At 46.2% G+C, this 25,909-nt stretch overlaps 1 protein-coding gene across 1 annotated transcript in view; it reads right to left on the reverse strand.

The window, feature by feature from the left end:
• Positions 1–22,509, reverse strand: part of AACS (acetoacetyl-CoA synthetase) — a 61,667-nt gene extending 39,158 nt beyond the window's left edge. Inside the window, exons 1-4 of the mRNA XM_084648977.1 lie at positions 22,353–22,509; positions 16,078–16,181; positions 13,519–13,639; positions 9,538–9,651 (exon numbers count right to left, since the gene is read on the reverse strand). Coding sequence (XP_084505103.1) covers positions 9,538–9,651; positions 13,519–13,639; positions 16,078–16,181; positions 22,353–22,470 — 457 coding nt within the window. The 5' untranslated portion in view covers positions 22,471–22,509. The remainder of the gene's footprint in view (positions 1–9,537; positions 9,652–13,518; positions 13,640–16,077; positions 16,182–22,352) is intronic.
• Between the last annotated feature and the right edge of the window lie 3,400 nt (positions 22,510–25,909).

The following is a 25,909-nucleotide window of genomic DNA, read 5'->3' on the forward strand; positions in this document are numbered from 1 at the left end:
TTTTCAAGCAGGAATGCAGCCAGTATGTTTTCACTTTGCATTCAAAATGCATTAGCTTTGCAAATCTGAAATACAGCATCATCATCAGCCTCCAACATGATTTTGAGATTTAAATACACAAAAAGATCCCCTCTGTCAGATATTCTGACAAGAGGAAGAGTCAGGAGAGGTAGATTTTCAACAGGCTGCTCCTGCCCCCAAAGTCAATTGAAAGGTTGAGATGTGGGTTCAAACCTGATGATTCAAAGGACATTAAGTTAGGGTGCCCAAACATGGATTTGGGCACTTATCTGTTTTAAAGGACCTAAACGACATCCAAGCAAGCAACAATGCCCAAATACAGAATAGGAGTTTTATTAGGTACCCTAAAGTTTAAAATTGAGCATTTTTATAAATATATGCATGGGCTCTTTAAAGGACCAGGGGCCTGGCTTCCAAGGATACTAAGTACCTGTAGCTCCCATGGATTTTCATGGGTCCAATTTACAATGCAGTAAATTGTACCATTGTATCCCATCATGTGTTAGGAACTTTCCAAAACACAGAGGACAACACTCCCTGCCCTGATGGGTATTTCTGAAAACAAGACCCTAAAGCTGCCTCTATAAAAAACAAAATAACCCACACACCCTCAACCCAGAGGTTATTGGTTTCTATGCACGCACTGGGTTGGTTTGTTAGCCAGTCTACTGCGATGCATTTTAAGGAGCTGCTTGTTCCCAGCGTGCAAGCAGTGAATTTGTTTACAGGGGCTAGGGGTGGGTTTCTGAGGTGGACTGAGCTATTTCTGCATCACCCTTCATATCATTGGCGTGTGCCATGTTAAATAGGGCTGACCAATCACCACTAATTTATGGACCGTTAGGCTTTTTGCCATTAATCATGGAACATCTATCCAATCTCTGATCAGGCACTGGATGTGGTCTGACATGCCCTGACATAGGGAGTTCTGGAAGAAATACAGGACTGTCAACAGAAGTCTCTCAGCATACATCAAGATGTTATTTCTTCACACGGACCTACATAAAGTTTGCATTGTTTCTACCATGTTTGACTTTGATCTCTCATATTATAAGCCATACGCCCAAAGGCATAAAGCATCATTTAGTAAACTCATGCTCATTCCTTTGGGATCAGAGTTTGTGAGGCAAGGCTCAATGTTCCTGTTTTCAAAAGGTTCTCTCACATTTCAGAGCATGCACTACTTTTTAAAAAGGTAGAAATTTGCTGCACCCTCTCCTTCACTGGCCCAAACCTTCCCTATAGCAACTTCACCATTTGGCTACATGTGACAGGGCAGCCTGCATCAGGAGGGCCCTGAGTCGGGTTCCTCTGAGGAAAGTTCTTACAGATGTGAATGCTCCTTCAGTGGGATTCCCAGTTGTCCGCAGTGCCTCTATCAGGTGGGTCAAACAGGCATAGGCTGTTGCACGTGGAGCAGGGCTTAAAACCCAGAGACAGGGGCAGCAAAGTCCCTGCTGAGACCCTAACTAACTGAACACTTAACAGCTACTTAATTACTAACAAACAATAGAACTATTTACAACTAGAAGCACAAGGCTGAGAAAGAAATTGCTGGCCGGCTTGCGAAGCAAGGGACAGAGGTGCTCCAACTGACCACCATGGTGGAAAGAAAGAACTGAGGGGGCTCAGGGCTGGAGGCACCTGATATACTGCGGCATGAGCGCAGCACTCTAGGGGGCACCACAGCCAGCCCTATGGATACCGCTAACAACCACACACAGAGGCACGCACACTTAGAATGGAATTGACATGAGCAAGCACTTGAAAAACAGCCTGGTTTCTGCTCTTCTCACACCACCACTGGTCAGATTCTGCAGGGCAAATTAAACCCTTATCCACATATGGGCAACTTACCGCTTTCAAAGCATGCTCTCAGGGATATCCTTGGAATCCCTCAGTGCTTTCAGTACATTTGCACAGGTGTAAGTGACTGAAATCTGGTAAGAGTTTTTACTGATACCCAAAAAAGGAACAGTATCAAGTGTGTGCTCTCTGCTGTGTTGGTCCTGTAAGGCTAAAAGAACAATGACCTGATCTGTTGAGTGAGAAAGTGTCCTTTTTACAATCACTTGACAGCTGGATTCACAAAGGCCCTAACTCCTGTTGATTTTGATGGGAGTAAACTATTAATTACCTTTGTCACGCCAACCATTTACAGGTTAGAATAGTGTTCTTTAACCAAGACCAGGAAAAGAGTGCCAGTCCATCTCCTCAACAGATCCATCCTGAACATCCAAGGGGAAATTTGAGACTAACATCCCTTTTTCCTGTATCTGCACTGCACAAAACTGTTACATGCAAGCAGGTTTGGACAAGCTCTCCTGACACGGACAGCACACAAAGCTCAGCATAAGCGACAGCATTAGTTTTCACCTCATTTCCCACACTGTAAAACCATACTTCTCAATGTACTCTGGGAAAGCCTAGGAAGGTAAAGAAAACACAACTGGCAGGTACAGCCTGGGTCATCAAGTCCAATCCCCTGCGATACCGAGGCAACCGTGTTACATAATTCCTTTCATAAATTCATCAAGCTCCCATGCAAGCTATCCCAGATACTGAGAGTTGGTCCACATGGTGCAATGAGCTTCGGAGGTCTTCTCACACAGAGATCCAAGTGGCAAGAGAACTGACAAACCCAGCTACACCTGGTAAAGTGGCGCTTTTCACATGGTAGAGCCCAGACAGGAGGGATATTTATTTAAACCAACCAGTTCTGACCACATGGATAGAAACCTGGGACTAGGTACTGGGAACAAGAGGGCTCAATCTGCAATCAGCTGAACTCACAGCTGGCTCAGGGAGTACACATCTTACACCACTAGTATGCAGCTTCCATGAAAACAAAGGCAGCATGAGTAGTACCCATTGTAAATCAATTTCACAGAGGGCATGGAAACAGTAAAAATGCCCCACCCCAGGATTTCAATTTTTTAATGTATTTTAAAAAGGAAAGTGTCTACAAAGTCTTCAAATACAAAAAGGTGAGTTTAGTCCATTTCAAGGATACAATGACTTTTACAAGTAGCTTGTAAAAGTTATTCTGCCCCTGAAATTTACTACGTTTACCTGTAAAATTCATTCAGTGCAAACTTTGCAAAATTTAGTCCTTCTCCATTTTACACCGTTGGGAACTTTCTTTAATAAATCATGATTTGCACGGGGCTCTAAGCATAAGCTACATCAAAGTAATTTAACCTATGACACCCACTCTGACAGGACACGTCAGACCTTAATACTACAGGCTACTTAAAAATGAGAAAAAGTTGTTGTTTATGTTAAAAATAGGTTCAAGACACAGAACTGTCAGGTCTTTGCATTTCCCGTAAGTCCCTATTTACCTGAGCTGGTGTTTGCTGAGGTTTTAAGTTTAAATGTGTAGGGACATTACAATGCTGAAGTCAGTCCTGCTAAAAGTTGTAGGCCAAAATTTCCAGAGGTAGCCAGAGAGTTTGGGTGCCCAATTTGCAAAGATGACAAGGGGCCCTATTTTCAGAAAATGCTGAGCACCCAACTCTGAAAGAGAAATCAAGCTCCTTTGCAGACGGAAGCTGGGCATCCAGAAACTGGCCAGAAACTGAGGCATCCAAACATCACTTGTCACTCAGAAAAGGAAAGACTTTGGCATTCAGGCCAAGGTTTACTTTAAGCCATGAAACCGTACAACACAAGGAAAGCAGCAAACTCAAGGCTGAAAAATCCTCAAGGCAGCTCCTTCCCTACTCCTAAATGCCTGGTATAAGAAAGGGGATAATTCAAGGCCAGGGCCCGTGTCAGCTTTTAACCTTAACACAACATTTCATACTCTTACTTGGATTTTAAGATCGCCTCCTGGCTAATATTACTACAACCCAAGACTATTAGTAACCCACCAATCCTCTTAGAAAGCTAGCTTTAAAACCACATTAGCCCTAGTAGCTTAAGTACTAGCTTTAAAAAATACAATGAAATGCCGTTTTGTCGAATGCCTTTGCGGGGTTTGTTGGCTGATAAGACAATACCGGTTACAGGAGCACAGGAAGAGTCAACTATCCAGAAAGGAGAAAGAAAGATAAACTGGAGCCTATTTTATTCTGATATCCGTCAGTTATTTGCCAGCGAGGACTATTTTTCCAGCTTTACATTAGCAGTGGCATTGAGGTGGAGGAGGGATATGAGGCACCTCAAGATTGGGTCCCCTTGGTGTCGCTTGAATGAGCCACAGTTTATGTTAAGGCTACAGGTGTTACTGCACCTGCCACACACCCCTCTAAGATCTAGGTAGACCTGCAAGACATCCCCAGACAGAAAATGTATATGCTGCCACAGCTTTTGAAACAATGCTTGCTGCTAAATAGCTCTTCCTCACAGCTGCTAAGCTTTTAAGTACACCTGGCAATAAGAAGCTGAAGACCAAGGAGAAGAGATCAAGCTGAAAGAGAAAGCCCCAACAGTGCTGCCTTGTTCATCTGCCTCCATCTTTATGGTTGTAGGGATGGAAGTGTTCATTGCACTTACAACAGAGGACACGATACCTATCATGAAGAGTTTGCTGCCCAAGAGACAACTAGGCAAGAGTAAAACATTCACAAGGGATGTCAACTGGATGGGCTGGTTACTTTCCCTTATAGATTAGGCTTCCATGGAATGAAGGTTCCAACAGCCCAAGATCCTGCTACTGTGGTTGCAGATCAAGAGGGCTTTTTGGGCCAGAATGACAGGGAAAGCATCCAAATCACAGTAGGGTGACTGGAAAGGTCAGGCAACACTCAGTTAAAACAGCATTTCTGCCCATTTGAAATAATAACTCACAAAATGGGGGGGGGGGGGAGAAATATGCCTATTACTGCTGCTGTAAAATGTACAAAGCTCCCATGCCAAACAAAGGGTTTTCTAAGTGCTACTTTTATGTTCAAAACAGGTTAGGTCCTGGAGGAAGGTGGCAATCTTTGGGAGGCCCTGGACTGTGGTATTGCATGTGGGTGTGGAAGTCTGAGCTGAAGCTTTCCCAGCCTAATACTCAACACTCCCTCACCTCCTTCTGCAGTACTAAGGATTTGGACAGCTGCCATCTTCGTTTCAGCCTCCAGCAGTGATGTCACAATTCGGGCCCTCCAAAGATTGCCAAAAACCTCAAGGGCAGGGAGGGAAGGGAAGAGAGAAAGGCACAAGTCAGGACTTACTTTTCTAATATAAAAAGCAGAAAAACAACAAGTTTTTTGATATTGCTTTTCTACATCATAAAGAGAGCAGGTGTCAGAGTAGCACAGCACATCTTAATAGGAGAATAGATCTTCTTTGGTTTGAGAGCTTGGTCTAGGATGAAAGCGCATACAGATGGCTCTCTCTAGAGTGGTAGGTGGCAGCTGTTTAACACAGAACACTACCCAATATAGTTTTAGGGCAGGAAGAGGAATAATTTGTAAAATTGCTGGGGCTAGGCAGGGAGCTAGGCAAACAAAGGTTCAAGATGATAAGGAAGGTGGTAATAGAGTACATGTGGTTTTAAATATCACCCGACATCTCACTCTGCCCTCCACATGTTTATCTATCAAACGGAAAGATGCTTTCCAAGACTTCTAAAACCAACTGGAATTTGACCAAACCAAAAGAGTTAACTTCCCTACTCCTGCAAAAACCCAGATCATCTCTAGCAACTATACATCAGGACCTCATTTCAGCCAAGAGATGGTACCTCGAGCAGCGCACCTGAACACTACAGCAGGCCCCAGGCTCAAAACTAACTCAGAAGACTGTATTCAGGTGCATCACTACCACTTCCTTCAGTGCACTGGGGTCTCTTTGAAGGTGTCTCATAAGAGCTCTGAGCCAGGCCATCCCTACTTAGCTTGTGAGACCTGAATCCAAGTGATCTTAGTATTTTGAAAGACACATTTTGAAAAAGCAGGTAATGTAATAAGACCCACAAAATTAAAGGTCAGACATGAACTCCTAGGCCATCAGGACTTGAAAAGTCAGCTCATACATCACTAAAAAGGCAGTTTTCCTTAGAGTTGCAATATGGAAGCGTGTATGATACTATGACTCCTATGTAGGTTCTCTTAAAATAGCTGATCTTCAGATAGGAACCCATGTTAGCGTTTTACATAAAAATCTTAGAGAAACATTTCTTTTGGTGCCTTGGAGATCCTAACATTAAAAGCGTAGCCACTACAATGGACGAGACACTCCCTTCGTACTCATTTTGAAGACCAATATAAGCTGGAAGGAATAGCCTGAGAAATCATGAAAAGGCTATGGGGGGGGGGAGGAAGGTGTTATGAAGAGAAAGGAATAAAACATGTAGACGAAGTGACCCCACTATGGTGAATCAGCTACATATTAAATAGATCACAAACCCTGGAAGATAACAGTGCCTTGAAATTAAACATTTTGCTATATCACAAGTATTTCTCCCTAAAGTGTTCAATTTACGCTGTGTACTGGAAGTATAATACAAGAAGACAAGAAATTCCAATTTATACCTCTTCTTGTGGTTCTTAAGAGTCAAGCCTCCCAATGAAGCCAAAGGGAATTGTCTCCTGTTAGGATAGCAGGATTGGGACCCTAATGCTTGTAGCTCATCCTTGATGCCTACGCTTCAGGGAGGAGGAAATGCTGCATTAGTTAAATTTGGAATTGCTAGGCATATCTCCTGACCTTACCTTTATTGAAAAAATAAAAAAGAAAAAAGAAAAAAAAAGAAAATAGCATTTAAAGCGTACTCTTTCAAGCAGGGTGACCAGATAGCCAATGTGAAAAAACAAGGTGGTTTTGGGGGGGAGGGGACTTTAAAGGAAGCAGGATCAGGCCCTAAACTGGAAAGGAAGGAGATATGTTAAACAGTTACTATCAACACTATGTGTTAAGTAAATTACCTAAACACACCCCTACTTGGAATGCATTTAAAAAAAATGTATATCAATTAAGCAGAGCTTTAGCAGCTCTAAGTCTGAAACAAATAAAGAGCAAATAAGATGCAAAAGTCAGCCAACCTATAATTGAGAGACAAAATGCTCTCATTACAGGAGCTAATAAAAGACATTTCTAGATGGGCCCAAAGCCTCTTCTAACTGCAGTGCAGATCTCTACTACATATCCTGCCTGTGGAAGGAATTTGATAAATGGCAGTGTGAAGATGCATGCAAAACAAACACAAGCAACAAGACAGACCGGATTTTTTTTTTCCTCCCCAATTCCTTCCTTCCCTCCCCCAACCCTCCTCCAGGCTATGGCTGCATCCACGCTGCAGTTTGTAGCTGCATGCAGCAGTGGGGATCTCCCAGAGCCTTTCCTCATTGCCAGAATCTCTGACTCAGGCAGGGAAAGGCTCCAGTCATGGGAGTCACTGCTTGACTTATTTTAAAGTTTTACAGTCTAGTGAGAAGTTATTTCATCCCAGAGTTTAAGACACTCAATTTAGCAGAATTCACCATCATTGCACAACACCCAAATAATGAACTTTTAGGGAGGAATTAAGCAGCGGTGGGTAGGATGGAATTAACCTAGCCACAGGCAGGCAACGGAACTGTAATGAAGATCATCCAGGACCAGTACTCACGCCTGAAGGCTAGAAACGTGCTGCAATCCCTCCACATCCCCCATGCTAAGTTTTGCAGCTTCTGAAAACATGCCTGTGGTCCCTCTTCTGAATTTCTCCCCTCACCCTTCCAATGCCTCCCTTCAGCAATTTTTTTTTTTTTTTTTTTTGGCTATGAACATGAATCTCGCTTTCGCGGCATACAGAGGAGATTCAACACACACCACCACAGGAGAGCCCTCTGGATTCAGATGAATATTTAACACAGTTTGCACCACTTCGGCATACAGTTTAGAGAACATCTGCTTGCAGAGATGTTCTGTGGTAAAAAAAAGTCACAACTTTACAATATAAAACAAGGTATGTTGCTTGTTTCCCTCTCTCCATGAAGTACTGTCTACAAACTCATGTCTGCACACTTCCTTCTGTGCATACCAGGGGAAACTTCATTTCAGAATAGCTGGTGCTCAAAGTCAGCATAAATTTGCTCAGTCTAGTCCACAATTACAAGCAATCAGACACTACAAAGCTTATCTGAAAAAGGATCTGGACTATTATGTGACTCAGGCAGATTTCCAAATGCCTTCAGTTCCTGTTACTTGTAGTGATTTGACTGTTTGCTGGGGGGGGGTGAATAATCAGTAGCAAGCGGGAAGTCCGAACTTCATTCGGACATGACCTGCACTTGTTAAATATACCGTGCCCCAAATAAGAGGTAGAACGGGAACCCTATAGATGCAGGTGCTAAAATCTGAACTTTCCTCCACCCGTTAGTTTCACTCAACACTTGGTTTCAGATCTAAAGTTGTTTTTCTGAGCCAGTAATGAACCTGACACCAGCAGGATAAAATCTGAGGCAATCCTTAATCAGGGCAAGCTCCACTGACTGACAGGCATTTCACCTAAGTAAGGGCCTCAGGACTTCATCGTGTATTATTTAATAAGTGTCCTTCCCTTTCACCAAACCAGAGGCTCATATCAGTTGAAGGTCCACTTATCTGCTCTGTATAGCACAGTATATGTTCCACTTAGAGTAAAGGTCTCTGTGGCATGGATTTCATCTACTCCCATTTGTAGACTCTGGAAGTACTATTAGTGTGATTTAAATAAACGATGAACAATCTTTTCATCTTTGAAGATCTGGGTTTGAGTTCTCACTTAAGTCATAAGTGAGAGTGAGTTTCATTAGATTTTTCTCCCCAAGACCAACATACAATTTAGCATAGGTGACAGATACTAGCCAAGAGACATCTACGGGCGGGGAGTGAGAGCAGTAGTGGTAGAACAGTATATCAAGGGTTAAGATGTGCTCCACTGCCCACCAGCATGCACAAGTGAGAACCTGAACCCAGAACTTCAAACATGAAGGGATTGTGCATCATCCTTTTTGCAAGTACCATTAGTATCTGATGCGCAGACAGAGATAGAGAAGATCCATGCCCTGAAGACCTATGCTCTATTTCAGACATACTACACAGATCAGAAAACTGAATGCAAAAATCACCAGTGAGGTGCGTTGACAGAGCTGAACAGAAGCTTGCATAACCCTTGCCTACACTTTGCTTGAATTTAGCCAATATTGTTTGTTCTTCATGAGACAAAAGACACACAAAATAAAAACATATGAGAGCAGAGAGTTCAATGAGAATATTCGTCTCCTCAAATTGCTGCAGAGACATTATTATTAACAGGCTCACCAGTTGGCCGTGTACATCTTGCTCACTTTTGACTTCCACAGAGGGCTTAAGTTGTGAAATAGACCTCTGTGCGAAGTTATGAATAAATCATTTACTTTTTCCTCCAGAGATGGAAAACTTGAGGCTAAACCAGCTTCCATCCCTCGAGAAGCATATTTCATAGCAATATAAATGCACCAGCACAAGGGTCTTTTCTTTGGTGTGCTCCTCTTATGTGCGTGTTTCTGGAGCCCCAAACAACTCACTTTGTTTGCTTCAGGGATATTTCCCCTCCAATCCTGCCCCAAAATTACTCACCAACAACTCTGTCTCCTATTTTCACTCCCATTTTCCTCATGGCTGAAGCATACAAAGCAACATCTTGTCTCAGCTCTTCAAAAGTGACTTTTGAGATTTCTTCTTTGCCTTCCTCTGAAGAAAAAGGGTTTACAACATAAATCAATTAGAAATGGTACACTGCAATCTAAGAACCAGAGTCCACTGCAAGGGATTCATCCTGGGGGAAAGAAAGACGAGGATGCTATTTTGAGGAAAAAGCTCTCAGACAATTGTTAACACTAGCCCTTCAATAATATTCTTGTCCTGTGCAAAGCTTGTCTTTATAATGAGACCTCTGTGTTAATGGATGGGATTCACTTCCTACAGGGCAGGACTGTACCTCTGTTCCTGAAAATGTAAGTTGCTGATTGTAGATAGGCAAGAGTCAGAGAGCATTTGTTCAAAATTAAAGCATGGATTGATTGCTTTACCCCATACCTTTCTGATCTAGAAAAAAAGGACTGCTGCCCAGTTTTCTAATTAGAGCTAAAAAAACCAAAACAATCAGTTGTTTGTTAAGGTTAAATTTGATTTAAATTTGCTGGTCACTGGGTGACTAAAGAAATGTATGAGCCTGTTATTTATGTCTCAGTTAGAGTCTACTCTAGGACTCCTAGCATTCTAGGATCTCGAAGATACTGCAATTTTCTTCTTGGCATGTCTCCAGCGCAAATATACTCATCTGGGCCAGGTTCATCTCAAGAGCGGAACTATCGCAAGTTTTAATTTTTGTACTCAAGACTAGAGGTTACATAAGGCCTTAATAAATTGGCTAAATAAAATAAGTGAACGTCTAAGAGTTCTGAAACTGTCTTCTCTTGGCTCCCCAATCTGTCTTCCACTGACAAAAGGGCCTGCCCTGTCTTCAAGGTCCAGAATTCCTAACACATATACAAGTCAAGGAATGTGGCAAGTAAATTGCACTAGTGATGCTGAATCTTATAGCCTGTATTCTAGCAGACTGCTATGGTCAGCAGAGCTCCTTTAGCAGAGTATAATATTTGCTTTGCTGTTCCTCCTCTGCAAGTTTAGCTGCCCATGGAGTGGGTAGTAGGCCTCAAACATTCATAACCAATTGTGTGAAATATTACAAGAGCCAAGATGCAATCCAAATTAAAGGTCTGCATGGAAGGGGGTAGAAGTTTATAAAAGTTGCATTTAATCTTCTGTCTGAGAGACTCACAACCTTTCTACAAGATCTCCACCAGTGACTGCTGGAACCCAACAGATTCCCTAAGCTCCATTCTGACACAGCAGTAAGGAGTTCACAAATATACTGAAATAAGACTACTTAAGAAGATTAAACGCTGGAAAGGGCCTGGAATGAAGATGCAGATGCAACTCCGTACTCTCTGCAGAAGGAGTACTGATACTCGCTGCATTCATGCACTCGTACAGTACTTGCCCATGCTGAATCAATAATAGTGCAGATTTAGAACTATGTATTAGAAAATATCCTGTGAACCAGGAAATATTGTTTCCTCCTATTGATGTTGTCTCACATGGTTAAGCTAAACAAAGCGATGAGTCTCTGGCACACCTAATAGAACAAACAAACCTAATCTCTACATAAAAGAAACAACATCATCATATGTTAACCCAACTAATTCATCAAAACAGTTGGCTCATAATTCCTTAGATTAGAATGGAAATAATTTTAGAAACTATTTACCTCAACTTACTTTTAACCTTTTCCTTGAGACAAAAAAAAAAGGTCAATTAAGCCAGTTTCACAAATTTACCCACTTTCACTAACTGTTTGCCTTGCAGCCATTGCAGAGGGCTTGTTTAAAAACAACTAACTACATTGTCTCCTAAATACAAGAAAAGGTTTCTAAGATTTTTTTTTTAAAGAGCATAAGTGATGAGTCAATCTTTCAAGGTTGAAGCTACATAAACTTCATTTCAATGACACTTTAACAGATCACTTCTTGTTGCAGCTGAACCAGGTTACAGATTTTGCCACTCACTCTCTCTCAACTCTGTATAGATTTTATATAGATGTTCAATTTCATTTTAATTAATTGAAGAAACAAAATGCAGCTATTTATACTTTTCCTTCTTCATTAGGGTAACCTACTGCAGATGGCTCTCATGTTTTTATTTATATATCTAAAGGGAGGGAAAAAAACCCACTTACCTGTTCTCCATATTCAAGAGAAAAAGAATCCCACATAGACTCTTTACCATTCCAATAGCAAGCCTAAAATTTTACATCATATTTTGTCTAACTGGAGTGTTCAGACTGCGGGTCATAGGTCTTTGATTATTATTAAGCAATTAAAAGGGGCATTTGTCTGGGCCAGTCCTCACTAAAAGGATTAGGCCTGGCTAAAGCTACATTGAGAGCTCAGAAGAATAATCTAATTTAAGGTGCGTAGTGGCTCCTTACTGAGTATCTCCTTCCAAGGTGTATAACAAAAATCCTTAGAGTAGGAGATAAAAATCAAAAAGTTACCAAAAACCCCCCCGATATACATGGAGGTACTGGGAAGGTTTAGATTTTTGAAAAACAAGTGAACTGCACTGTTCAGGTTGTTCTGTATATATCTAAGATCTGCTCATTTATGTATATTAAAAAACAATCCAAGTTCCATGACAAATTTAAAAGCTAAATCTTAATCTTGGTACATGCAAGCAAGGTTGAGTGATTTAAACCAGGATTCAAATTGCTTTGATTTAAATAATCAATTTTAATCTTGTTTTGCATTTGTACTTTTTTTGTTTGTTTTTTTTAAGGAAAATAACTAAGGTCAACTCACTGGTTGGCAGCCATTAAAGCTCGTTGTTCTGAAACCAGATATAGCCTTTACACTAAATTTGGTGCATCTTTTTGCCAAACAGGAGCTATACTACATCCATATACATTTATTTGAACACTTACATAGCATAACTTACACTTATGCAGATTCTTAAGGGTGCAAATTATGTTAGGAAGTGATAAATAGTGGCACAGCAGTTACCACAGCTTGTGTGTTTGCAGTAGCAGCCCCAGAGCAGTTCCATCACTGCACTTCTGGGTGGAGGGAGCAGCCACAATGAGACAATTTCGTAAAAAAGGCTGTAGACAGGAGAGACTACACACACACAAAATCTGCTAATGTGAAACAAAGATCATGCAAGTAAGTGCCAGAAGCTCTCTTTTCTGGATATGCCTCTTCAGGCCCAATGCAAATAATGTTTGGATTTCAGCTCAGTTCATACAATTCTCTTCAGTGTATATTCGTGACTTGAAGACTTAAAGCAGCAAGTTAGCAAGTGTTTGTAAAGCATTTTTTAAAAAGCACAACTAAACCTCAAGTGTATGAGCAGGGCAATAAACATCCATTAATAGAGGATTCCATCCATCATCCTAAAACCTTGATTTTCCTGAAATGTATCCTATTACAATGGGGAAAGTTTATTGGAACTGAACTTTGATGTTATTGCACAGTGAAGTTTGGAGCCCCCCCCCCCCCCCATGTGACCCTTTCTTCCTGTAATATCAAAAAAGGATTTTAAACCCCCCAAATCTCTGACAATATCTAAGGTAACAGATTAGGAGTGACTGTAACAGAAAGACCCCATTTTAAAGCAAGCATTTATAATGGAAATTCCAACGATGCTGGAATGCAGATTAAATGAAAGAGTTGACGATAGTGCTAAACAAGACAGCATAACCCCAACTAACCCAGCTCATCTTCACCAGTCCGTAGGGAATTTTCCAAAATTGGCTGCTTGCCACCACAGACCATCTTCTCACTGTCCTTCAAGATAGGGGACCTGGGCAGATGCTTCCGAGCTGGCTGATTTGCTGTCCACCTCCCACTTCATCCAAAACCTACTTTATCTCAAGGTTTATCAGGCAGTGATGAGGAACATGTAAAAAAAGCACTACCCATTTTAGTTGGGCAAACTCACTATCTCACAAGTAAAGAACACAGGGCTACTGGCTAATGGAAGTCACAGCTAAATACTTACTCGCCGCATAGAGAGCAATTTTGTCATTTTCCTTATGCTTCAGAAGGTTTTCTGCATAGTTGAGCCGACTGCCTTTAAACCATTCTGGAACATCTGCAATTCCCTTAGATGGGTCAACTACCTGCAGGAACAGTATCAGACATCCTTGGAAAATAGGAAAACCTGCAGCTCTTCATCTTCAGAGGACTTTACAGACATTAGCTAGAGAAGTCATTTTAATAGCCAAGTACATTTATTCAGTTTACAGGGGGACAGACAGGCTAGGTCCCGCAACATTGGCGACAGAAAGTTTAGTGACCTGCCCATTGCCACAGGTGGAATCAGTGTCCGAGCCAAGATCAGAACTCAGACATTCCTGTCTGCCAGTCCTGAGTTCAAGATAGAGATGCACAAACCTCAAACTAAACCCCTTCGTCACTACAACTGGTTTGTGACTTCTTGAATAGTACACAAGCCAAGCCTTTCTGGAAAGCATGCTTTTTGCTCTCATCTTCCAATTTAAAAAAAAAAAAAAAAATATGGACACACATAGCAAGGCAAGCTTGTATTTAGATTGTTTGCCCTGGTTTCCCCTCCTGCACTGAGCTCAATAAAAATGTACCACTAATCTCAAACTGAGTGCAGTGTTTCCTTCACAGGAACAGTCTACCCTAGTACCCAAGTAACAGGGTGCTGTCCTACTTGCAAGCAGGCAGAGCTTGAGTGCCATGCCAGCAAGAGGCTGGAGCGATGTGATGTCTAACATGCCTAGCTCTAATTATGAAATCCAAAGGAAGTGCTAGATATTATCTGGCGAGCTCAGAGTGCTTGACAAAAGGTAGGTACTAACTCCATTTTTTAACGGATAAATGCAAGTAAAGACGTTAAATTTAGGACTTTCCTAAAAAACAGAAGCTCCGGGGTATTCTAAATTATGCTATGTTTAAATAATTTAGTTAAACTGATGGAATGTAATATGTGGACTGGGCCTTAATTGCCCCACACACAAAAGAGTGGGGGGCTGTTAAGACGAATTTGCAAAGGTAGTGCTCTCTCCTTGTCTCCCCTACTAAGGCACAATAGGACCCTATGCACAAAAGTAAATTTTTGCACCACCTATTATTTGCACATAGGTCTGCAAAGGGAGTTATCTATTCATTAAGCAACTCTACACCAAAGATCACCCACCCAGGGATCTGAGACCCCCCCCCCCCCAACAGATTGGAAAACCACAATAGAAAGGAGTTACCCCCAAAAAAAAAAAAAAAGTGCAACAGAAACACTTATCCCCTGCCACATCTTGAACTAATCATCAGTTCCAAGAAGATTTCAGGTGCCCATCACACAATTTTTCCCAAATTATGTTACAATAAGTCACACTTTAGGAGTATCTCTAACATTTGGGACAGGAAAAAAAACTGCTTAGTTTTACTTCAAGCTTCCTGAATGGTTACAGTGTTTTGCTTTAAGCTGACATGTAGGGTACATATTAGTTATTTTTCCAAGTTAAAATGTTCTCTTATGACCATACAATGTTCTCTTTTTTTTTAAAGCTTCAATTTATGCCCTCGGGGTCCTATCACATGGATGGTGAAGGTAGTGTAATGAAAAAACTCTTCTTGTCAAGTACAAAGCTGACTTCTACAAAAACTTGATAAGATTTCAGCTACAGGGCTTCCTCCAAAGAAGAGAGTTTTTATGATTGTAAGTGCTCAGCATATGTATTTGACCAGAGGCAACTCTGAACTTACCATCCAAGTCCTTCTACAACAGGAAAGCTCATAAGGAAGCACTGTATTGTCCAACTATGTATTTAGGAGCATGGGTTTGAAAGAGGCCTCAGCTATGCCCCCAGTTTTCGTGCTTGTAACTAAGTGAATATGCTAGCATTTAGACGACTAATTTACAGTAACAATCAGATGTTTCACTTGCACTTAATGGATTGTACTGTGTAAATTAAGAATGAGACAGGGATCAATTGTGTTTCCAGCAGCACAGTTCTCTCCTGAAGCAGCAAGAGTCCAGACTGCCCCCAAACTGGGCCAGTGCTTTAATGGCACAATCTGGCCCACTGGCAGTATCTGTCCCTGTATGCTTTTACATGCTGAACAATGGACCAGGTACAACCTTCTGACAGCTCAGTAAACTACCAGGATAGATGTTTCTTAAGTAACTAACACAGCCTTCCCCCTAGTATCTAGCCACCTGGCACTAGGAATAGTCCCATGCTCCATTCACTAGGACAGACACCTGGTTTTAAACAGCTGGATGAATACATGCTTGTATTCTGCTGACAATAAGAGGGCTAACCAAAGAGTTGCTTCAAGGTGGATGAAGTCTCCTATGACTTTTGTCCATTGTAATGTAATGTCTAATGTAAATAACTTATTTTCCCGTTACATTAGATGACAATTAGGAAGTGATCCTTAAGTAACAGTCCACTAGGTAGTAAAAGTACTTCCATAAAATTGATTTTCCACCCCCTTTCCCTATCCCTCTACCTACTCCAATTTTACAAAGACTATGACGGTTATTAAATCCAGGTTAAATACCACCAAAATTAAGCAAGCACTGACTTACCTCATCATATAGATGAGAGAACACAATCTCACTGAACTTCCAAAATTCTGCCCAGAAATCAGAGTAGGACTCAACAGACCACTGGTACAACTCATTGTAGGTGGCTAAAAGTAAAATGTGTATTAGTGTACTTATCTACAATTACAAAAAATAGAGTATTTTTTAAACTTCTGAGGATATCGACCAGCTTAGAAAGTCAGGTTTCAGAGTAACAGCCGTGTTAGTCTGTATTCGCAAAAAGAAAAGGAGGACTTGTGGCACCTTAGAGACTAACCAATTTATTTGAGCATGAGCTTTCGTGAGCTACAGCTCACTTCATCGGATGCATACTGTGGAAACTGCAGAAGACATTATATACACAGAGACCATGAAACAATACCTCCTCCCACCCCACTCTCCTGCTGGTAATAGCTTATCTAAAGTGATCATCAAGTTGGGCCACTTCCAGCACAAATCCAGGTTCTCTCACCCTCCGCCCCCCCCACAAACTCACTCTCCTGCTGGTAATAGCCCATCCAAAGTGACCACGCTCTTTAAAATGTGTATGATAATCAAGGTGGGCCATTTCCAGCAAGTCAGTGGATGAAGCGGAATAAATGGAAAGGGAAAACCGATGATGGATCCACATTAATAAGTCTAATTAGGGACAATCTAAGGCATCCAAAAGATAAACAGCCATTTCCCTGCTAGGGGTATCACCAATATGACTTCAAGCGGAAGTGACTGATCCACATGGACAATTTAGACCTTACAACTTACTTTGGCAATAACTTAAGTCAGTCAGGTGTGTGAATAAGCATCCCTCTAAACGATGTAGGTTACACCTACCTAAACCCCGGTAGGGACAACACTGTCAGTTGGAGAGCTTCTCCCACCATCTCAGCTACCACCACTCACAGGGGCTGGAGTCATTAACTCAATGGGAGAAATCTCTCCCACTGGTTTAGACCATCTGCCCTAGAAGCACTACAGCAACGCACATGCGCGGATACAGCATTCGTAACAGATGGTTTTAGCTCACCTGAGTGCTTTACAACCCATTCATTAATGGGCTGAAAAATGTGTATTTGTTTATTCAGAATGAATTCGTAGCCCCCTCCTTTGTCAAGCCACCTGAGAACCATACATCAACAGGCCCTCACAAAGAACACAATGTTCCACTTGTTAATGAACTGTTGCCATTCCCTACCACAAATGTCACCATAAGGGAGCATTCACTCCTCAATGGCTTCAAATGGAGTTGAATGCTCAGCACCCCTTAAAGTCAGGGCCCAGTTGTTTCAAGCTGGGCACCCCACATTTGAGGCACCCCCATTTACTAATCATTTTTGAAAACTTTGACCTCGACCTCAGGATGTCTGTTTCACCATTTATAAATGAAAAATACTGCCCACCTTCGTAAAGCACTGAGCTATACAGAATAAAAATTCTAAGTATGATCATCATGAGCCTCCTCTTTGCAAGCTCCCTAGGGATAAGCAGTCACCATCACATTGTCAAAGGTTGACAGAGCAAGAAGTGCTACAATGATTTAGTTCCTGTTTTGATGCCTTCAGATGGGAAGTAAATGTCAATTTTTCTGATTGAGGACTTAGACTGCATGATAACAGGCATCTTAGAAATACCAGAGCTTGACTGACAGATGCATGAAGATCATTTTGACTCCTCTCTTCTATTCTTTCCTCATACCCAGGCCATTGCCAAATCCTGCGACTAATTTTTTTTTAAGATCGCTATATAAAAATGAGAAAGTTCTTTTCCAGTCCAGCATTCAGGACATTTTAAACCACTGCAGCCTATACGTCTCTGGCCTGCCCCATTCTCATCTCTCATTCCTCCAGTTGATCAAAGATACGCAGCCATTGTCAACATAATCTCTATCCAGATGTTCCCAGTAGATCTTCCCACTACTTTAAAAATCTACACTGGCTCCCACTCTTCCACCATATCTTATTCAAACCTCTTCTTCCCCCCCATACCTCCAAAGCACACCATAATTCCACCCTTTCCTATATATTTTATCCTATTCTTGCCTACATATGCCCTAATCTCAACCTCCTACATACCATTCTGCTCTTTGCATTCCACCTAAGCTTCTCATCACTACCCTATTTGTTCCCACATCAACCCATATAAATAGGATAACCTTCCTATTAATGACAGGTTTCAGAGTAGCAGCCATATTAGTCTGTATTTGCAAAAAGAAAAGGAGGACTTGTGGCACCTTAGAGAGTAACAAACTTATTTGAGCATAAGCTTTCATGAGCTACAGCATCCGATGAAGTATATAAATCTCGCCACCGTATTTTCCACTGAATGCACCCGAAGAAGTGAGATGTAGCTCACGAAAGCTTATGCTCAAATAAATTTGTTAGTCTAAGGTGCCACAAGTCCTCCTTTTCTTCTTCCTATTAATATGACAAACTCCCTGTGTCTCCTCCTTCCAGAAATTACAGATCCACATGCTCTCCATGAATCATATATACTCGAAGAGATAGCCATTCCCCATTTTGTTTGTTGTCTTATTTGTACAGTTTGTCCTCACTTGAGCCTTTAGGCTGTAAACCCTTCAAGGCAGGGACCTGTTAGTTTAGCCCTGACATGCTACTGCATTCAGCATTATGTAAATGAATTCTCTAACAGACTCTCATGCCTGGGATCTCAAAATAGATCAATTTTAAACAAAGACAGTAGAATTTGCCTCTTGACAGAGGCCTCTGCCAGGCAAAACCGACACCTGATATTCATGTCCCTGGAAGTCATAAGTGCACAGTAGCCACTAATATTCATGTCTTTAGGGCTGATACCCCTTGCCAAGACTGACAGGAAACCCATCCATTTTTATTCTTCTTCTCTTAGTTCCTAATAGAATTAGACGCAGGATTTTGAAGCATCTTCATATATTAGGCACTTGCAGGGCACCAGAGACTGTTCACAGCCTGGGCCACCCTCTAGACCTAAGAGGGTGCAGGATGCTTCAAAGGTTTCAAAACGTGCTTTAGAAATTGTAAGCAAGTCCTTCTCAGAAAGTAACTCCACACCCCCACGACATTATTTGCAGAGAATATATTTGATATTTCTTCAGGGGGCCTTGTCTGTCTTAGTTATGCAGTAACCCAAAGACACAGGGCCTGATTCCCACCTCACTCGCAGGGTGAAAGTCAGGAGTAACTCCATCAATGTCAGGCATCAAAAACTGGTGGGGGGGGGGGTTGGAAATCAGAATCAGGCCCTTTATTCCTAAAGGCAAATAGAGCAATCTGCCCCTTAAAGTAGGATAACATCTTCCCATCCCACCACTCCCTAAGCTGCACCTTCTTGTCAACTGTCTAAATGGGCCATCTTGATCATCACTACAAAAGTTTTTTTCTCCTGCTGATAATAGCGCATCTTAATTAATTAGCCTCTTACAGTTTGTATGGCAACTTCCACCCTCTCTGCATGTAGAGCGGTCTTCTTACTATATGTTCCATTCTGTGCCGCCGATGAAGTGGGCTGTAGCCCACGAAAGCTTCTGCGCTAACAAATGTGTTAGTCTCTTCGGTGCCACAAGTCCTCCTGTTCCTTAAGCTGCACCTTGAAAGCGCCCTACAACGCTCACTTCACTGACACCTCCTGGCTCCCGCCACCTCCTTCAGCCCTTTTAAAGTCCTCTGGACACCACCTTCGTCCAAACCTCTAGCCCCGCCCCCGCCCCCCCCTTGCTCATGGGGCTCTATCCCCCCAGCCCCGCCCCCCCTTGCTGATGGGGCTCTATCCCCCCAGCCCCGCCCAGCCCAGCCCCCGCCCCCCCCGTGCTGATGGGGCTCTACCCCCCCAGCCCCGCCCAGCCCAGCCCCCGCCCCCCCCCGTGCTGATGGGGCTCTACCCCCCCAGCCCCGCCCAGCCCCCGCCCCCCCCCGTGCTGATGGGGCTCTATCCCCCCAGCCCAGCCCCAGCCCCCGCCCCCCCCGTGCTGATGGGGCTCTATCCCCCCAGCCCAGCCCCAGCCCCCGCCCCCCCCCGTGCTGATGGGGCTCTATCCCCCCAGCCCAGCCCCAGCCCAGCCCCAGCCCCCGCCCCCCCCTGTGCTGATGGGGCTCTATCCCCCCAGCCCAGCCCCCGCCCGTGCTGATGGGGCTCTACCCCCCCAGCCCAGCCCCAGCCCCCGCCCCCCCCCGTGCTGATGGGGCTCTATCCCCCCAGCGCAGCCCCAGCCCCCGCCCCCCCCCCGTGCTGATGGGGCTCTATCCCCCCAGCCCAGCCCCAGCCCCCGCCCCCCCCCCGTGCTGATGGGGCTCTATCCCCCCAGCCCAGCCCCAGCCCCCGCCCCCCCCCGTGCTGATGGGGCTCTATCCCCCCAGCCCAGCCCCAGCCCCCGCCCCCCCCCCCGTGCTGATGGGGCTCTATCCCCCCAGCCCAGCCCCAGCCCCCGCCCCCCCCCCGTGCTGATGGGGCTCTATCCCCCCAGCCCAGCCCCAGCCCCCGCCCCCCCCCCGTGCTGATGGGGCTCTATCCCCCCAGCCCAGCCCCAGCCCCCGCCCCCCCCCGTGCTGATGGGGCTCTATCCCCCCAGCCCAGCCCCAGCCCCCGCCCCCGCCCCCCCCCCCGTGCTGATGGGGCTCTATCCCCCCAGCCCAGCCCCAGCCCCCGCCCCCCCCCCGTGCTGATGGGGCTCTATCCCCCCAGCCCAGCCCCAGCCCCCGCCCCCGCCCCCCCCCCCGTGCTGATGGGGCTCTATCCCCCCAGCCCAGCCCCAGCCCCCGCCCCCCCCCGTGCTGATGGGGCTCTATCCCCCCAGCCCAGCCCCAGCCCCCGCCCCCCCCGTGCTGATGGGGCTCTATCCCCCCAGCCCAGCCCCCGCCCCCCCCCGTGCTGATGGGGCTCTATCCCCCCAGCCCAGCCCCCGCCCCCCCCCGTGCTGATGGGGCTCTATCCCCCCAGCCCAGCCCCCGCCCCCCCCCGTGCTGATGGGGCTCTATCCCCCCAGCCCAGCCCCCGCCCCCCCCCGTGCTGATGGGGCTCTATCCCCCCAGCCCAGCCCCCGCCCCCCCCCCGTGCTGATGGGGCTCTATCCCCCCAGCCCAGCCCCCGCCCCCCCCCCGTGCTGATGGGGCTCTATCCCCCCAGCCCAGCCCCCGCCCCCGCCCCCCCCCGTGCTGATGGGGCTCTATCCCCCCAGCCCAGCCCCCGCCCCCCCCCGTGCTGATGGGGCTCTATCCCCCCAGCCCAGCCCCCGCCCCCCCCCGTGCTGATGGGGCTCTATCCCCCCAGCCCAGCCCCCGCCCCCCCCCGTGCTGATGGGGCTCTATCCCCCCAGCCCAGCCCCCGCCCCCCCCCGTGCTGATGGGGCTCTATCCCCCCAGCCCAGCCCCCGCCCCCGCCCCCCCCCGTGCTGATGGGGCTCTATCCCCCCAGCCCAGCCCCCGCCCCCGCCCCCCCCCGTGCTGATGGGGCTCTATCCCCCCAGCCCAGCCCCCGCCCCCGCCCCCCCCGTGCTGATGGGGCTCTATCCCCCCAGCCCAGCCCCCGCCCCCGCCCCCCCGTGCTGATGGGGCTCTATCCCCCCAGCCCAGCCCCCGCCCCCGCCCCCCCGTGCTGATGGGGCTCTATCCCCCCAGCCCCCGCCCCCGCCCCCCCCGCGCTGATGGGGCTCTATCCCCCCAGCCCAGCCCCCGCCCCCCCCGCGCTGATGGGGCTCTATCCCCCCAGCCCAGCCCCCGCCCCCCCCGCGCTGATGGGGCTCTATCCCCCCAGCCCAGCCCCCGCCCCCCCCGCGCTGATGGGGCTCTATCCCCCCAGCCCAGCCCCCGCCCCCCCCGCGCTGATGGGGCTCTATCCCCCCAGCCCAGCCCCCGCCCCCCCCGTGCTGATGGGGCTCTATCCCCCCAGCCCAGCCCCCGCCCCCCCCCGTGCTGATGGGGCTCTATCCCCCCAGCCCAGCCCCCGCCCCCGCCCCCCCCCGTGCTGATGGGGCTCTATCCCCCCAGCCCCCGCCCCCGCCCCCCCCGCGCTGATGGGGCTCTATCCCCCCAGCCCAGCCCCCGCCCCCCCCGCGCTGATGGGGCTCTATCCCCCCAGCCCCGCCCCAGCCCCCGCCCCCCCCGTGCTGATGGGGCTCTATCCCCCCAGCCCAGCCCCCGCCCCCCCCGTGCTGATGGGGCTCTATCCCCAGCAGGTTGCCCCAGCCCAGCCACTGCCCGCACGGCCACCCCACAAGCGTTGCCTCAAGCAGGGCCCCCCCCGCCCCCGGGGCCACCCTCCATCCCGCAGCCCCCCGGCTCCGCCCCGCTCACCCAGGCGCAGCCCGCAGGCGCCGACCAACCCGGCCCGGAACCGGTCCATCTGGGTGTTGCGCTTGGAGTCGGGCTCCCACATCACCTGGGACTCCAAGATCTCCGGCTCCCGGGACATGGCGGCGCCTCCTCCTCACTCCACCCGACCGGCTCTGCCGGTGCCTCAGCCAATACTGCCCCGCCCCGCCTACCGGGCCGGCCTTTAAAGGCAGCGCGCCCCCCGCCGTAACCTTCCGCCGGGCGGGCAGGCGAATGAGTGCGCCGCCCCCACCCCCGCACGCCGCCGGGGGCTGGAGACGGCAGCGAGCCAGGGGCCCCACCCGCTGCCGGCCAGGGTAACCTTGCCCTGTCCCCGCACACCTCCACCCCAAGCAGTCAGAAACCCGGGATAAATGCAGCGCAGTCCCCAGCATCGCTAATGCTCGGGGGAGGGGGGATGCAAGCACGGTTAATGGAGAGAAGCGAGCCGTGATAAAGGAATGGAGCAGAGGCATCTCCTGTTGCCATCGCGGGTGGTGATGTAGTCACAACGGGGAATGCCGCTCCAACCTAGCACTGTAACAGAAGGGCAAGCAACTGGGCCTTCCCCATTTCCCGCTGCACACCCCTCGCCCCCCGACTGGAAAGGTGTTCCTGGGGCACTCACCCTGAATGGTCCCTGGAAATAGGTGTGAACGGCTTGTGCTAAACCAGTGGCCCGTGGACCCCTGGGGGTCTAAGATTTCCAGAGGGGGTCTGAGCCTCTATTAAAAAAAATTTTTTTGGGGGGGGGAGAGAGTGTGCAAATGAAAAAAGCTTGAAAACCACTGTGCTAAACAATCTGTTCAGCCTTGTATTAGGTGTGACACTGGGTATGTGTACACTGCAATTAAAAAGCCAGGCTGTTCCAGCTGACTCATGAGGTTTGGGGCTCTTGGATTGCAGTGTAGATGTTTTAGAGTAACAGCCGTGTTAGTCTGTATTCGCAAAAAGAAAAGGAGGACTTGTGGCACCTTAGAGACTAACCAATTTATTTGAGCATGAGCATTCGTGAGCTACAGCTCACTTCATCCGATGCTCAAATAGATGCTCAAAGTAGATGTTCAGGCTCCAGCTAAAACCCAGGCTCTAGGACCCTGCAAGATGGGAGGGTCCCATAGCTCAGGCTGCAGCCTGAGCCGCTATGCCTACACCAAAATTAAACAGCCCCTTAGCCTCAGTCTCCGGAGCCTGAGTCAGCTGGCACTGACTAGCCACAGGTGTCTAACGGCAGTGTAGACATACCTTTGAGTACATTTCCCAGCTCTGTGTAGCTTGAAAGCTTGTCTCTCTCACCAACAGAAGTTTGTCCAACAAAAGATACTGTATTACCTCACTCACCTTGTCTCTCTAATGAAGGGTACAGTAGAGATCACAGTATATTACTACTTTAGATATTTTGAGGCTAGAATACACCCAGTTTTAGCAAGTTTGAAGGCTGGCAGAAAAGAGTTTGAATAATGTTGTAATTTTCTTTGAAACGCTGCTTTTCCACATACAAAAAAACCTTCTCATGGGCTGGGTCACACTGGGCTGCGAGAGCACAATGGAATGAAGTAAAGGTACAATGAAAGGCTGTATTACCTTTTCCACAGAGCCCCTCCTGGGGCAACTACAGAGAGAGGAGGTTGTTGGTGATTCAGGTCCAATTAAACCATATTGGGATCCAAGGGGATAGAAACAAATCAGGTTTGGGGGCCAAGGTGGCTTGTTGCAGGGGTAGTCTCTGCATGGAGATTCTCTGTTAATCTCTTCCCACAGCTTTTCCAAGTAGGAAGCAGATAATCTGGCTCTGAGTCTCCTGCCCTTCTGGTGTGAAGATAACCTTAAAAATCTGACCAAATATAAACGGATATAAAGATATTTGCAGGTGGCACAAAAACAATATCTCTGCAGGAGGTCTACACTGTCTATTTTGTGACTTTCCTAAGGCACTTGAAAAAGACACATCTAGATTTAAAATAGAGAGGAGTTATTACTGTTTTAACTTTCTTGAATCCAAAAAGAAAAATAAGTGTATGAAACCCCAATACTTCCTAAATAAAATCAGGTTTCAGAGTAGCACCCGTGTTAGTCTGTATTTGCAAAAAGAAAAGGAGTACTAGTGGCACCTTAGAGACTAACGAATTTATTTGAGCATAAGCTTTCGTGAGCTACAGCTCACTTCATCGGATACATTCACCAGATAAAATCAAACAAACACCAGAGCGAAAAAACCTTAACTGTCTGCATCAACATTAGGCAGAAGGTACAGAAGTAGTTAAGCAACAAAGCAAATCAGTTTTAGCAGTATTCTAAGGAAATCATAATTGTATTCTCTCCTTTAATGAGAATTTTACCTTTTTCCAGCTGGCTACACTATTTGTCTCTCCAATTTCCAGATTAGGTTGTAATTATTTTGTAAATGTATAGATTTTTAATTTATGCTACTTCCTATTTCTAAGATGCCCTGCATGTTATCTAAGTAAACTGATATAAATGTCTGGCAAATAGTTCACTTCATGTATCTTGGTATGCTTCCAAAGAGAGTTGCCAAATACCTCTCACTTTGCATTTAGTCAGTTTTAAAAGTACATTTTTAAAGTGAGGCTTTCTCGCATTGTGTGTGTTGCAGTTAGGCATTTTACATTTCATTTGTCATCTTTTTAAAAAATACCATTCAAATCATCCCAGTTTATCAGCCTTACAGCATGACCAATCATCTCTTTACTTTCTATTATTCAACCGGTAAGAAAAAAAATTCCACAATCATGGTTGTGCGTGCGTGTAGGAGGGGAATATACGAAAAACTGTAATTCCCTTTCAAAGCCGCTGACTGTTTCTTTAAATAGCACCTGGCCCATGTGCTCTGAACATCGCGCCGGCTGTGTAGTGCGGACGGATCCCTTGCGGCAGCGCACCACAATCAGATTGCACCGGGATTGGCTGGTCCCACATCAGCCCAGAACCCACCTCATGTGAGGCTAGCCAGACAATGGAGAAACCGACACAAGGACAGACTAATTGCCTAAGAGCTTTAAAAAAACCTAATGCGCTGTGAACCAATGAGCTGAAGAATGGGATGGAGGTGTGCCCAATCAGAGGAAAGCTTTTAGCTTGGCGCTCGTGCAGGTGGCAGCCTTATCTATTTTGAGTTGAGTAAGACAGAGACCTAAAGAGAATACCTCCAGTCTAGACATACCAGCTGATAATTAAATCTATACTCCGTTTAAGATAATAAAAAAGCAGTAGCAACTGCCTTCCTCCACCCGAAAGCAGCCTATACCTGAAAAATGCCAGTACAACATGATTTAGGAGGAACAGTGTAATTTATTTTACTGAGCTGAGAATTTAATTGAAAAGAAAGTGGCCCAGTTTACTTTATACACGAGGATGAAAGAGGAGGGGGCACTTTGAGAATTTTATCATATATTATCCTCTAACCCACAGACTATCTTGACACATATATTCAGCATTTACAGTAATTCCACCCCTGTGTACATCTCTGCTCCCATCTCCCTCCACCGATCCTCTTCCTTTCTTACCTTGTTTTCAATTCT

The sequence above is a fragment of the Lepidochelys olivacea genome (genome assembly GCF_965140295.1).
Source record: "Lepidochelys olivacea isolate rLepOli2 genome assembly, chromosome: 15".
NCBI classification, from domain to species: Eukaryota; Metazoa; Chordata; order Testudines; family Cheloniidae; genus Lepidochelys; species Lepidochelys olivacea.